The sequence below is a fragment of the Centroberyx gerrardi genome, chromosome 10 (genome assembly GCF_048128805.1).
Source record: "Centroberyx gerrardi isolate f3 chromosome 10, fCenGer3.hap1.cur.20231027, whole genome shotgun sequence".
Taxonomy (NCBI): Eukaryota; Metazoa; Chordata; class Actinopteri; order Beryciformes; family Berycidae; genus Centroberyx; species Centroberyx gerrardi.
This window is the reverse complement of record NC_136006.1, coordinates 8,338,547-8,354,185: the sequence shown is the minus strand read 5'-3', so window position 1 is coordinate 8,354,185 and position 15,639 is coordinate 8,338,547. Positions and strand designations below refer to the sequence as shown.

Genomic DNA, 15,639 nt, shown 5'->3' with positions numbered 1-15,639 from the left:
CTGGCCTCCTATATACTCTAAGCCCCTCCTATGAAGACAAAACATAATTAGTCTTCAATTAATGCAACAATACATCAAGGGTCTGATTCAATACAATTATTATTACATTGATATAACTATGTGACACACATAATAAATTGCAATGACCCTATCATCAGTCTGATGCATAAAAATATAGATGTATACTTTTATCAATTTGGACACCCCCTATCTCAACCACACTTGGCACATTCCACTGCCACCCCTCTCTACAAATGAGGTTGGACCCCTCCGCCTCAGTTTCGCACTCTGGGTCTAAAACTGGAACTGCCAAGTGCAGGAGAAGAAAAAATACACGGGGTAAGAGTAATCTGCAAACTGTTTCATTAAACATGATAAATAATGAAATGTCTCCGCTTCTTTATTTAACTTTTGAATTAATTATCTAATGTATAAAGATTGCGGAATTGCGTCAATGCAGGCGGGAATGTTAAATAACGCCAATGCCGGTAGGCCTCCCAGTATGGCTGGAACACTGCAGTGAGACACAGACTACAATGAAAATGCGAGAATCTAACAATCAAAACCAAAACACAGTAACACTTAACTAACATCTCTTAGTGGCGCCAAGATGTAATCTATGGTAAAGAAATGAAAGTTAATGCAGGTAATGTTTGGCGGTGTATGTTAATATAGGGCATCGGGCATCCCCGTGACATTCCCCCCCCCTTCTGGAGACGACACTTGTGGCGTCCTGGAGAGATAGTCAGCAGTACAGTTCTCCTTACCCTTCCTGTACCGCACCTCAAAGTCGAAGGGTTGCAAGGCAAGGAACCACCTTGTGATCCTGGAGTTGGTATCTTTCATGGTCTTCAGCCATGACAATGCCCGGTGGTCAGTCTCTAGGAAGAACTGTCTTCCCAGCAGGTAATATCGTAGAGAGTCCAGGGACCACTTGATGGCCAGGCATTCTTTCTCCACAACTGAGTACCTAAGTTCATGTGGTTTAAGCTTTCTGCTTATGTAGGCAACCGGCTGGAGGTTCTCTGGTTCTCCCTGCAACAGTCCCGCTCCAATTCCAAACTCAGAGGCATCTGTTTGAACCGTAAAGGTCTGGTTGAAGTCAGGGCTCTTAAGAAGTGGTTCAGTGCACAGACAATTTTTTAAGCGTTGAAATGCTTCCTCACAATCCTTGGTCCACCGCACCTTGTTGGGCTGGTTCTTTTTGGTGAGGTTCGACAGGGCCACTGCCTGTGCTGACAAGTTGGGGATGAAACGGCTGTACCAACCAACAAGGCCCATAAAGGACTTTACTTGGGACTTGGTCCTGGGGCGTTCAGCTGACCTGATAGCTTCCACTTTCCCCACTTGAGGCCGGATCATACCTTTTCCCAGCACAAATCCTAGGTACTGGACCTCCTCTCTTGCCAGGGAGCACTTGTCAGGGCGAATTGTCAGTCCAGCTTCTTTGATGCGTGACAACACCTCCTTTAGATGACACAGGTGTTCCTCCCAGCTACCACTGTACACGACAATGTCATCTAGGTATGCTGCAGCGAAGGATTCAGTGCCCCCCAGGATTTTGTCCATCATTTTCTGAAATGTTGCTGGAGCCCCGTGAAGACCAAATGGTAGGACAGTGAACTGAAAATGACCAAAGGGGGTTCTGAAGGCTGTGATTTCTTTGCTCTCCTCAGTAAGGGGAACCTGCCAGTAGCCTTTACACAGGTCAAGGGTACTGATGAAGCTGGCGCTGCCCAGCCTCTCCACCAGGTCATCCACCCTGGGCATGGGATACAGGTCGAACTTACTGACCCCATTGACTTTCCTGAAGTCCAGGCAGAACCTCAGTGTGCCATCCTTCTTAGGGACAAGGATGATTGGGCTGCTCCACTCACTGGAGGAAGGCTCGATCACCCCCAGCTCTCTCATCATCTCCAGCTCTTTTTCAACACAGGCAACAGGCGCTCCGGGACTCTGTACACTGGCTGCCGGAGGGGTGTTGGATCCTTCAGGGTGATGTGATGGTACATAACACTGGTTTTGCCTGGGGACTCAACAAAGAGGTGAAGTGGTAAGATCTGAAGGAGCTCTTTTCTCCTCTCATCTGCTAGATGGTCTAAATCAAGTCTCTTACCCTCCTCTTGACAAGGCAGATACTGTTCCACAGGCTCCTCCTCTTCCTGTACAGCGCAAATGAAGAGAGCATGGACTGCAGGCGCTGCAGGGACATTGCGAGGGTGCCATTTCTTCAGCATGTTAATGTGGAAGGTCTGAAGGGGCTTCTTTCGGTCCGGTATGTATACCTGGTAGGTCACTGGACCCATCTTCTGCTTGACCTGATAAGGGCCCTGCCACTTAGCCAACAGCTTGTGGTCTGACGTTGGCAAAAGCAACAGGACTTCCTCACCAGGTTCCAAGCTCCTCTTCCGGGCTGAACGATCATACCACTCTTTTTGTCTTGCTTGCGATTTCAGCAGGTTCTCTCTGGCCATGGCTGTGGTGTTCATGAGCCGCTCTCTCATTTTCAGGACATAGGAAATGATGTTCATGCTCTGGGGCTTGTCCGACTCCTCCCAGGTCTCTCTCAGCACATCCAGGGGACCTCTGACCTGATGGGCATAAAGGAGCTCAAAGGGTGAAAAACCAGTAGAGCTTTGTGGAACCTCACGATATGCAAAAAGCAAGAACGGCAGCCACTTGTCCCAGTCTTTGCCAGTGTCTGAAACAAACTTCCTCAGCATGCCTTTGAGGGTTTGATTAAAACGCTCGACCAAGCCATCAGTCTGAGGGTGGTAAGGGGTGGTTCTCACTCTTTTTATCCCTAACAGCTGATAAACTTGGGAGAGTGTTCGACTCATGAAATTTGGGCCCTGGTCTGTGAGCACCTCCTTGGGGATGCCTACCTGGGAGAAAAACCTTAGCATTGCTGTTGCTATCTGCTTAGCAGTCACCTCTCTCAAGGGAAAAGCTTCTGGATATCTGGTAGCGTAATCACAAATTACCAGAATAAACTTGTTGCCTGACTGGCTTCTCTCCACTGGGCCAACAATGTCTACACCGATACGCTCAAACGGAGTGCTAATGACAGGGAGTGGGATGAGAGGTACAGGGGCTGTCTGCTTTCCTGCAGTGAGCTGGCATTCTGGGCATGTTTTAATGTACTCCTTGACTTCAGTATACATTCCTGGCCAATAAAATCTCCTGGCTACGCGCATATATGTTTTCATGAAGGCTAAATGGCCAGCCCAAGGGATTGTATGGCCTACCCTCAGCACTTCCCCTCTACACACCTGTGGGAGGACAAGCTGCTTGCCATGTTCTGACTGTCTATACAACAGTCCATTCTCCAGCACAAAACAGTCCTTAAGAGTACTGCCACCAGTGACCTCCTCTGCCTGCCTAAAACACTCCATCAGGCTGGGATCTTCTCTCTGCTTTTGGGCCAGGTCAACAGGGAAAGGGACATCTGCAGCAGATAGCTCTGGAGCCTCGACTTCTTGGTCTGACTGGTCAACTGACTCAGCTATTGTTTCCCCCACTTGCTCTCTACGTCTGCTCCACCTGTCTTCTTGTGTGACTGTGGGCATCCCATCTACCTCCTCCTCATAAAATGGCAAAAACTGAAACGTGTCTGGATTGGTAGCTGGTGCATGGGCAACTGACTCATCAGCAACAAGCATATCAGCAACTTGACTATCACTAACCTCTGCCTCTGGTGTTGCAGTGGTCACAGAAGCAGGGACAGGCATGACAGGAGTTGGCTGAATGAAGACAGGGGTAATGAGCTGTACTACAGGATCTACCTCAGCTGAGACTGTTTCCTGTGGGACTGGTGGAATGGTGCCCTGCCTTGCCTTAGACCGTGTCACAACTCCACACAACCGCCTTTTTGTGTCTTGGATCAAGTCTAGCAAGATAGGCAGATCTGTTCCCAACAAAATAGGATATGGTAACTCAGTGGCTACCCCAACTTTCATCAGGTAAGGTTGGTTGTGAACCTCGATGTAGACTTCAGCAGTAGGGACATCTACACTATGCCCATGAACACAGATAACTGGCACTGTCTCTTCCATATTCCATGTCTGCCTGGCAATGAATTCAGCCTGGACAAGTGTCTGTCCACAGCCTGTGTCTAATAGTGCAGACAAAGGCTTGCCATTTAACAAAACAGTAGCTGTTAGTGGCTCAGGAGACTCAGAGAGAGAAATGACCTCAGGTCTGGGAACATAGCACAAACTGGTAGCGTTAGGCTTTTTGACAGGACAGACTGGACGAGTATGACCCACTTCCCCACAGTTATAACAGACAACTTCAGCCTTACTGTCTGACTGAGACATACTGCCTGACTGAGACCTATACTTGGAGGATTCTACCACTAGGGGCTTGGTGAACCTGGGCTGACTGGGAGAGTACTTCTGCGAACCACCACCTTTCCCCAACCCAACAGACTCACCCCTGGCTTGTCGTAGTTGTCCTGCGTAGCGATAGGCCCCTGGTCCTCGGTGAGCAGTCACGTATGTGTCAACCAGCTTGGCAGCATCTGCGGCAGTCCCTGGGTTGTGTTCTCTGACCCAGGCTCTCACTTCCGGGAACAACACTCTGAGATACTGTTCCAGGACCAGCTTCTCCATCAGTTGCTCCTTGGTGCAGGCCTCATACTCCACCCATTTGCAGAATAAGTCTTTGAGGCGGGTGTACAGTTCCTGAGGAGACTCTTCGAGCGGGGCATCAAGGGAGCGGAACCGCTGACGGTACGTATCTCTGTTGATTTCATACTTTCTCAACACTGCATCTTTCAACATCTCATAGTTCACAGCTTGGGTGGCGTCCATGGCAACAAAGGCACTCCTGGCCCTACCAGTCAACAGCGGGATGAGGCGGATAGCCCACTCTTGACCTGGCCAGTTGTAGACTGCTGCCAGACGCTCAAATGTAGTCAGGAAATGTTCAATATCATCAGTGTCTTCTAGCCTCACCAATTTGGGTTCCCCAGCTGGCACAGTTCCTGTCCGTGGAGTAGGCCGACCAGCCCTCGCCGACTCTAGGTCCAACTGGAGCTGAGTAATCTGGTGGTTAAGCACACTGAATTTCTGCTCCTGCTTTGCAGCCTCTTTGTCTTGCCTCTTGTCCCTCTCCATTTGGAGATGCATAAAACTTTCAAACATTCTTGCCAGGGTTGTGAGGGTAGACTCAGCAGCGACCTCTGTGTTGACGGTGGAATGGAGGCCTTCTTCCAGTGGACCCCCAGCCGCTCCATCGTCAGCCTCTGGCCCCATCTGCTGCTGCTGCTGATTCTTCTTCGGAGGCATCCCAACAAGACCCGTTACTTCTGACACCAAGTGTTAGGATGGCGAGTGGGTAGAAGAGGAAGGCACAGGCTGAGGCAGGATTCAATACCACCACGTGGGATTTATTGTGGAGAAACCAGGTGTATTTACAAGATGAGCTGTAAAAACCACACAAAAATGGAAAATACTCAAAATGTTTTAAAAAAGAAAAATAAAGAAATAGATAATGAATCAAGAAAACAACAAAAATAACAAAGGCAGAACTAAGCTATAAACCAAAACATAGGCTAAGCCCCTGACGTGGGCCCTATGCTATTAGGCCAGCAGTCCTGGTCCCAATTCCTGGCTGGAGCGAGGCAGAGTGAGCGGGCACCCATGGGTGCTGGCCTCCTATATACTCTAAGCCCCTCCTATGAAGACAAAACATAATTAGTCTTCAATTAATGCAACAATACATCAAGGGTCTGATTCAATACAATTATTATTACATTGATATAACTATGTGACACACATAATAAATTGCAATGACCCTATCATCAGTCTGATGCATAAAAATATAGATGTATACTTTTATCAATTTGGACACCCCCTATCTCAACCACACTTGGCACATTCCACTGCCACCCCTCTCTACAAATGAGGTTGGACCCCTCCGCCTCAGTTTCGCACTCTGGGTCTAAAACTGGAACTGCCAAGTGCAGGAGAAGAAAAAATACACGGGGTAAGAGTAATCTGCAAACTGTTTCATTAAACATGATAAATAATGAAATGTCTCCGCTTCTTTATTTAACTTTTGAATTAATTATCTAATGTATAAAGATTGCGGAATTGCGTCAATGCAGGCGGGAATGTTAAATAACGCCAATGCCGGTAGGCCTCCCAGTATGGCTGGAACACTGCAGTGAGACACAGACTACAATGAAAATGCGAGAATCTAACAATCAAAACCAAAACACAGTAACACTTAACTAACATCTCTTAGTGGCGCCAAGATGTAATCTATGGTAAAGAAATGAAAGTTAATGCAGGTAATGTTTGGCGGTGTATGTTAATATAGGGCATCGGGCATCCCCGTGACAATCACTTTTCTGTTCTACAGTGATAGAGAGAAGCAAAATGGAAATTATTAATATGAAAATGGTGCAGATATTTTATTCTTTGTCCATGTTGAAGTACCCTCTCTGCACTGTACATTTCATGAAATGTCTGGTGGAAATAGCCTGGGAAGCAGCTTTTGAGTTCACTTTGATGCAATCTTCCCTCAATGAGTTATTCAGTCATGCAACAGCTTCAGAAAGACCAACACAGCCCAAAAAAAAGCTATGAAAAGTGGATCAGTGTCTGGTGCATTTTACACACCAAAAGCATCAATTAATTGGTCCCCCCCCCCCCAATTCTGGGATGAATTCCACACCATATCCCCATATCAAATAGATATAAATCCTGTTTGAAACTCCAGACACCATATCATCCAGAAACTCATGATTTGTTAAGGCTATGGTGTGATAATGCAGTTCTATTAATAAAAAATATCATAAGCTACAAAGGCAAAGCAGCTTTGTGGGGGAACTGTAGATGAAAAGGTTACACTTACTTACATTACGTTACATTTACTGCATTAGTGGCTGAATGGTAAAAAAAAAAAAAAAGGTAAAACAAGCATATCAGTTTAGTTTGTAAACAATTTAATGAGAATAATGAGACAAAGGTGTTACTTGGTATTGCATAATTGGAATTAGACTAATAGACTAATCAGACTAATAATTAGAATGACATTATGGCTGAAGAGGCTTGAAGCAATCTGTTCAGTGGTGATTAAGGAACGAAGACCTCGAGTGCTGCCGGTGGAGTGGGTGTTTTCTCTCAGTAACATATCTCACATGGTTGATTAAAATTGCAGGTTATACAAACAATAAAACAGAAAATAGAACATTTTATAAATATATTAATCAAAATATTCATGCAAATCATTAAATCACATTCAAACAAAAATGTAGATGATTTGTATATCATCATGTAAAGCATAATATACATACATCATAATTTTGCCTCATGAAATCTCAGATAATCACCGTTAGAATCAATTGAATACAACGGTGATAAAAAGATAAATAGTTCCTGCCTCTGTCTCTGTTTGCATTCTTGTGTTATTACAAAAACTTTATTGATTTCACTATTTTTTGCTTGTTGGTCTAATGTTTCAGTTGGGGTCTTCAAAATCCTACATGGCTGCAACTTGATGGAAAACAAAGTAAAACATGTCAAACTCTAAATTTCCTCACTGAGATTTTGGCCGGAAAAAGTTATCAGCTTGGAGAATGATCCATAAATCCCAATTTCAGGAGCATTTCCATTTTCAATTTGCTAGTATGCCACTATATCCATGCTAAGGTGCAATTTCTTATTACAAAACTATTGATTATATTCAAAAAGGGATAGTAAAAAGATATATTTCTTTACAGATCCTATTGGCATAAATATATAGAAAAGCATAATATACACTATAATAGAAATACCTTTTTAATATTATTTCATAAATATAAGCATGATAATATCTGTATTCTCTATTGCTGTTCTTCATTCTAGTGCGTATACTTTAAAGTAACCAGTTACTTTAAAGGCTTGCTGCTATCATGTCATTCAAATTTTACAGTCATATCAACTTTCTTCTATTTTACAGAACCAATCCCTAATTAAGAAATTAAGAAAGTTAAAACATGGCAAGCTGTTTCAAACTTGTTTCTGGACAGTTTCTGTTTTTGTTTCTGGACAGTTTCTGACTCAATATAACAGCTAAAGAAACCTAGCAGGTGCAGATTTGAAGCTGAAAAAGTTGTTTTCACTTGTACAGTCTGTTAACATCGGAACAAAACAAGTCTCTATTTCATATTGCCATGGTAAAAGCTTATTTTCTATCTTCAAAGTGTGCAGACATCTTACTGTGTGCATCTACCCACATCTAAGATTTAAAGAAAAAGGATTGTATCTGAAAATCATATCTGTACCTAATGCTCATGCAGAGATATAGTATGCCTGACTGAGTAAAATAACATGATAACATCAAAAAGACAATTGAATTGACATATATTAAACCAGTCCCAAACAGGTTGATGGGTGCTGAAAATCTCAGACTAAATTGGAAACTCTTTAACTGGGATCAGACCATGTCAGGAAAGCGGTTCTTACGGAAAAATGCACAGCAGGTGGGCTCTACTGCTCCAGCAGGCGATATATAAATTAAAATAAATTCACAAATTCTTGACACAAAGAGAAGGTAAGATCTTCACATAATGCTCAGCCTCCTCCTCATGGGCCCTGTGCCATTACTGGTTTCTGCAGAGAGAGAGAGAGAAAGAGAGAGGGAGAGAGGAGACAGACAGACAGAAACAGACAGTGATTGGCTGTTTGACTAATTGACTAACTGAGTGATCAGTTAATTCATGCATTGATTGGATTGGATTAATGAAATCACGGGAATGACAGATTGATAGCAATTTAGACACGATTGAAAACAGGAACAGGTCTATGATTGTTGATGATTATGCAGCATTTGAAATTTGAGGCTATTATTAGTCAGGCTGAAGAAGAGAAATTCTTAAAAGAAGAAAGTTCATGAGAAATCCATGAGACATTCAAGGGAAGTTAAAGGGAAAATCAACGTTGAATCAATACATTTTGGACAATTTTATGATCATTTTATCTGAAAACACTGTTGTGCATTTAAGTGCAATGTAGGAATTTCTACGGAGGGTGAATAGATTATAGAATAGAAAATATCCATGATGAAAGAGAGATGAAAGAGTATTGCATCTTGACTTTGATCCTATAACAGTTCCCATAGAACAGTGTTTCTTCATGGCTTCTGCCCAAACCAAGACTACTAGAGTGTTTTCACTAGGGACCGGGTCTGAGTCCCAAGACAAGACTAATTTTATCAAATTTGGCTCTCAGGCTGAAAACGTTTAAGAACTGCTGCAATAAAATAAAATTCATATTCTACACTGGCTCCAGTGTGCAGGTTGAAGGAATGCCATCACATTCATTAGTTTCCTCTTTAACAATGCCTCACTGTATGGGGCAGGTGAGAAGTATATTGCTTGGTTGTTTTCCAAAATCTGCCTCATTAACTTATAGTATTATAATCATAATGTTGGCAATCTAAAGAGCGAGCCCTTTACCAATAACACCCTCCAGACAAATCTGCGTGATGCAAGCACATGTGTTTTAAATCCTTATAAATAGGAAACACATTGGGATATTTAAGATCACAGTAAACAACTATATATTTTCTTCCCTCTCATTATTCTCCTGCCTCATCCCTCTCATTCTTTATGTTATCAATTCTCTTCGCAGCCTCCATGCATTCTGTATTTTATTATTGTGGCACAAAAGAAAGAGAAGCTGCACGCACATATTGATATTGCCACAGTGCGTCATCCACAAAAGAAAATGTTGGGATGGAACCTAAGGACTGCTTCAGTCCTTAGGTTGAAGGCAAGCCATTAGCCTCTTCCAGGTATGAAAAAAAGCCCTTTAGATTGTGAACTAGAGCAGAGAAAAGTAAATGTAACATTAGCTTGAATAACTGGGTGATGTTGAGCATATCAGCTATGCAAGAAGCGCACAGCATATCAGTTTGAGCCACATTATAGATTCCCAAAAAACAAGTAAACAGTAAACATGTCATCCCCAATCTTCCATAGGCCAATCTTGTGTAATCGTGCAATTTTGAAAATACCGAAACAGAACAATGAAATGCATTATTCCCCTCAGTTTTGCAAATATCCAATCAGCAATGTCTAATATATTCTGCGAGACGCACAGACAATTACACAAATGTTGTAGCGCCCTCCTTAGGCCAATCAGTGTAACATGCCAGAATGGAGCAACAATGCACATTCTTCCCCGAAGTTTCATCAAAATCCAATCAGTGGCGTCCAAGATATTGTATGTGACAGACGGATGGACAAACGGGTGGATGGATGGACTGGGGATGATTCATAGTCCCTCCCCCCATTTCATTAGAAGAGTTAGAAACACCAGCAAGTCTGACTGGACACCAACCACCAGATCATCCACCAGTAAAGGAAGTCCAAGCCCAGTCCTACTGGGAATTGAGTTCATTTCCAAAACTATACCCATTTTATCACCTGAAGTTCAACATTCAATATCCTTAAAATAGAGAGCATCCTGTCAGTTAGAGTGTTACCACATTTCGACCAAGGACTTAAGTAACCTACTATCTTTTCATTTTGTGCTATTAATAGTTTTTTTTTTATCAGAGTAGGCTGCCCTTTTTCCAAATGGTGGATATATCATTTTGGAATTAAACTCTTCAGCCCAGCACCCAGCACCCAGCACCAAGCACCCAGCACCAAGCACCTAGCACCCAGCAGCCAGCACCCAGCACCGCAGGAGGGGGTCGTACCGCACAGGTTGCCCCGGTCTTGGGCTTGGCCACTGGGTTCCTCTGAGTCAGGGAGCCCGTGTACAGGGAGTTCCTCACAAACCTGTCCACCTGGCCTGGAAACATACAACAGCTACATTGCACATCCACTTTCTAGCCATTTGAGCCATTTGATTGCAATTCCTCGTGGAATTTTGGGTCACACTTTATTTGGATAGTCTAATGTTGATGCAGAATGCAGAATTCTTTATTGCCTTACAATATTAAACAGTTTCGACAGCAATGTTATCTTCGTCAGGGTATAAAGAAAGATGTCTCTGTCGATAATCACTAGAACACAGGTGCTAGTACCATGTACTTGGTCTACCATCTTGCTTTATACCCTGATGAAGACAGTGCTGCTGTCAAAATATTAGACCTCATTAATATTGGTGCGTTTTAATTAATCTCCAAGATGATACTCAGTTTCCTATCAAGTGACTATAATGTGTCACTAAAATGTCTCCTGAGTTTCAAGTGATACTCATAATTGTGTGAAAAGTAGTCTATAGATATTCAATGTCTGGGCGAGGGTTAATCTTCAGGCTGGGGTTAATGTTAGAAATAGGTTTACGTTTAAAAATGGGGTCAGGTTAAGGTCTGGGTTGGGGTTAGGCTAAGGTCAAAGTTGGGGTCACATAGTCTGTAGACATGCACCAAATACACAAGTGACACTTTGTTGAACATCTGCTTTTTGTCAGCTGATAGTTAGTTGCATATCAACATTGGACTGTCCATATCCTGTTTGGTAGCAGTGGTAGTTTATTAAATTAGATAGTGACAATAAGGTTGCTGGGAAAGTCTGAGTGGGGAATTCTGTATGTAAAGCATTTAGTCATCACTTCTGCTCCAGAGTGGTATCCTGCAGGGGAAATTAAACCCGTAATGCATTCGTTCCTTTGACTGAATTAATCCCACAGACTAGATCCTCATGTTCCTTGAGGTTAACAAGGTTAAGCTGTTTGAGTCAGTCAGGAGCCCTGGGGACGCAGCTCAGGGGCAGCAGTGTCTTTTCTTACTTGTGGGAAAGTTGTGGGAGATTCTCCTTGATGGGATCGGGATCGCAGACTAGAAGACAAGCGGGAGAAAAACAGAGGCAAAACATAAAATATGATGATGTGTCAATGACGTACTACGGACTATCTGCACATTTGGCAGTTAAAGAAACATTTCTCGGAGGCAGAGCTGCTCTGGAGGCAAAAATAATCTTATTGGTTGATTTACACCTCTATGGGCAGAGCCAAAGAACCATAAACTGATGATCAAATCCAAGAACGCCAAATCAAGTCGTTCACTCAACCAATGAGATTATTTCTGCCTCCAGAGCAGCTCCACTTACATAACTAAAACTCCAAACTCCACGTGTTTGATTGTATTTGAAAGCTTTCTTTTCTTATATTATATAACATGTATACAGGACTAAACTGGTTAAATACATTGGACTTTAACAGGTGTATGCACAGAATGAACAGCTGCACACATCTGTTGCCCTGCCCAAAATGCATGTGTTGAAGTTTTGGGTATTCCATGAGATCATCATATAGTAACACCAGCTATTTAATAAGCATCTTTTGTTTTTTTTATGCTGCATTAATGGAGATTTATATTGATGTTTGTAGTGAAATCACTATTCAATCTCTAGCCTTGTAAACTGGCTCCTGTCTAGATGATTGACAATAAAAATTTAATTTGAATTGAATTGAAATGAATTGAATGGGATTGAAGTGATGTTACCTTCCTCCTGCCTTTATCCACTGACATGCCAGCAGCGCTCAGGGCAGCAATCCTGTTCTCTATGTAGGAGACCTTGAGAGAAGAAGGGAAGGATCAGGATGGATCTGCACACTTTTGTCTCTTCAAAACACATCTACCAGCCTAACTTAGCCTAACCCAGCTGCTGGTTATTTCTTACCTCACTCTGGGCGTTTTGGACATTGGCAGCTGCCTGAGCGACTTTGTCTTCCAGCTCGAACAGTAAGGCTGTTGAGCCTCTGAAGCTTGAGTTGGATCCCTCCTCAAGGGGGTGACACTTCCTCTCCAGGCTTTCTGCTGAACAGCTTTCCTATCAGAGAAATGTCAATTTGTAAGTGAATTCTACATTCAGATCCAAATGTGATCAAAGACACTTGATTGAACACAAGTAACTGATACCTATACATTGAGTGAATGGGTCACGTGGCCCGCAGAGAGTTAGACTGCAGACTCTCAAGCGGGAGACTGGAGTCCGATTCCCGGCAGAGACGCTTCCACAAAATTCACCGTCACGGGGCTGTTAGACTCTTAGTAATAAATTACAAAAAAATATATTTTGTTGTATTTTTTGTAAAAAAAAAAATCGTTGTGTACCAGGAGGCAACATAAAAATTCCAACCAATAAAACATCACAGATTTTTGAACAATCCCGCCCATCAAATAAAACTGCCTTTCCCTCCCTAACTGATCTCCCATTGGTTTACAGTTTTGAATGATCCCTTCCTGTGTTTTGTCCCATTTAATATTGTGTTTCAACAGGAAATACATCACACTGAGGAAGCAAGATCGCGGTTTCATTGCGACTTTACTGCTTTCAAGGACAGCCATATAGGCCTCCAACAAGTATGACATCATACTATTAGGTTCCTCGTGAATTAAATGAAAATGAAGAATAACTAGAGCCAGCATCTATTTCACCAACTTTATCCTGCTGATAACAAAACACATCATAAAGTCCATAATATTTATTATTTGAACAGCTAGTGTCACTAGCTGACAAGTTGTCATTCCTCGCTTACTATAGCCAATGAACCAGAAAAGGCCATTGAGTTTGAGGATAGGCAGAACAGAAAACAAGGCCTGCTGGGAGATAAATGGGTCCATTAGAGCTTGGCCTTTGCCCCCTTGAGTCACTGTGAAAACCCAAGTAACGTCAGCATCACAGCTTTGGTCCTTGTATGGTTATAAATACAAGATACTGTAGGTGTAATATCACACCATATACCACACATACAACATGTTTTCCTGCTTCTACAAGCCAATGCTGCGTGATATTTTGTGTGAAATCCTTTCACATTTGTGAAAAAGGCGCATCCTGTTTACTGACTATAAAGTGAACGAAAGACACAGAATCCAATTTTTCACCAGCATTTAAAACTAAGGGAATGCCAGTGAAAACAGCTCAGTCAACTGAGCAGCGCAACTAACAAGGAAGTATTTTTCTAGTCCATTCTCTGTTTCAGAAAATCTGGAGGAGATGGTTGCAAAGGAAATATAAACGATAAGCCTCAGTGACTTGATTTATGACTATGCGCTTGAGCTGGATTCCAGCAGAAGAAGTGGTATGGAAAGCCTTTCATGAGCCAGAGCATGTTTTTTTTCTTTTTTTTTCTTCTCGACAATACAGAATGTGCAGCAAGGCAGATGTGCAGTATAGATGTTTCTGAAAAACTTGCTGGCATGTTAGCAAATACATTCAAGTGTCAGTCCAACAGTGCATGCTTGTGCGTTGAACTGGTCCAATCAGAATATTCCATCATCAGCGTATAGGACACAATTTTCCTGTGTTCTTGTTTTCAGTAGGCCTATAATAGATTCTGCTCATCCAATTGATAGACTATACTTCAATGCTGTATCTTTCCTGATCTTTCTCCACAATGCAATAAATGTACGTCTACTGAAGGTACAATACTACATAGTTTTGTTCTCTGTCCTAAGCTGGAGACATATTGGGAGGACATTTTCAGAATATTTTCTAGAATAGTAGACACTACACTACAGACAGATCCCATGCTGATTATACTCGGCATATCTGAAGCAGTGGGCAAACTGACTGCACCACAACAACAGTTCATTGACTATGATCTTATAATGACAAAGTATATCCTGCTTCAGCTTTGGAAAAAAAGGTTTGGTCCTCCATCTCCTTTTTGGAAGGGGTTACAGACCAGCAGTGGTCATAACTCTTTATGTGGTAGCTCTTAAAAGGAAGGACAAGGCTGGGTGGCAGGGGAGGCAAGGGTTTATTGAGATTTCCCAACCCCCTTGTTTTTTGTCATTTGTTATCTTTATGTTAAATTGGCTGTCCGAAGTTTATTTTGTTAAACATGTTTATACGCTTAAAAAATTTAAGTTGTGATTATCATTTGAGCTTCAATAAAAACATAAAAACAGACGGACACATAGACCTCTACCTTCTCTGATTCGGTTTGCGTATGCTGCTTCTCGACGGGTGAGGAGACCAGGACGCCTGTTCTGGATGTGGGTCTGGACGGAGGTTTGGTCATGCTGCCCTCCCACTCTGGGCTCCTCCATCCCGGGGTTTCTCGGGGGGAGAGCGGCCTGTTGGATTCATCCTCATCAGAAGTCAGGTCGTGGTCGCTGATGTTGCCCGTCATCTCATCCAGCTTCTGTCTCAGTTGCTGCTCCTCCAGGTCCACGTCCTCCCACTGGGGGAGAGGAGAGGTGCTGGCTGGAGTCTGAGGAACAGAGAGGAGATGATGTGGCTGAAAGAAATCAATTAACCAATCAAGCTTTATTTACATGGCACATTTCGTACAAGCAAATGCAATGCAATGCGCTTCATATTAAAATTAATAAAATCTAAATAAAATACAGTTAAGAATACATAAAAATAAAGACAATAACAATTTAAAACAAAGATAAAATTTAAAAAAACAGATATAAGCAAATATATATATATATATATATATATATATATATATATATATGTAGTCCAAACAATTAAATAAAGTGCAAGAAACTTAAAATAAGAAAATAAGAGAAGTCAAATAACAGTTCTAAACAGTTATGTCTTACGCTTGCATTTAAAAATGTCTACAGCAACTACAGCATTAGTCTATGAAAACGCATACTGAGCCACTTCACACACACAAGCTGGAGTCTGAAAAGTGCGGTATTGTATAATAAAGGAAGAACAATTATATGCAC

General features: G+C 42.4%; 1 protein-coding gene across 1 annotated transcript in view; it reads right to left on the bottom strand.

Moving 5' to 3' along the window:
* Nucleotides 1–8,262: 8,262 nt before the first annotated feature.
* The window catches only part of mlphb (melanophilin b), a 34,670-nt gene continuing 27,293 nt past the window's right edge, over nucleotides 8,263–15,639 (bottom strand). The window contains exons 10-15 of the mRNA XM_078286211.1: nucleotides 14,883–15,167; nucleotides 12,629–12,778; nucleotides 12,451–12,522; nucleotides 11,736–11,784; nucleotides 10,699–10,793; nucleotides 8,263–8,603 (exon numbers count right to left, since the gene is read on the bottom strand). Of these exons, the coding sequence (XP_078142337.1) occupies nucleotides 8,577–8,603; nucleotides 10,699–10,793; nucleotides 11,736–11,784; nucleotides 12,451–12,522; nucleotides 12,629–12,778; nucleotides 14,883–15,167 (678 nt within the window). The 3' untranslated portion in view covers nucleotides 8,263–8,576. The remainder of the gene's footprint in view (nucleotides 8,604–10,698; nucleotides 10,794–11,735; nucleotides 11,785–12,450; nucleotides 12,523–12,628; nucleotides 12,779–14,882; nucleotides 15,168–15,639) is intronic.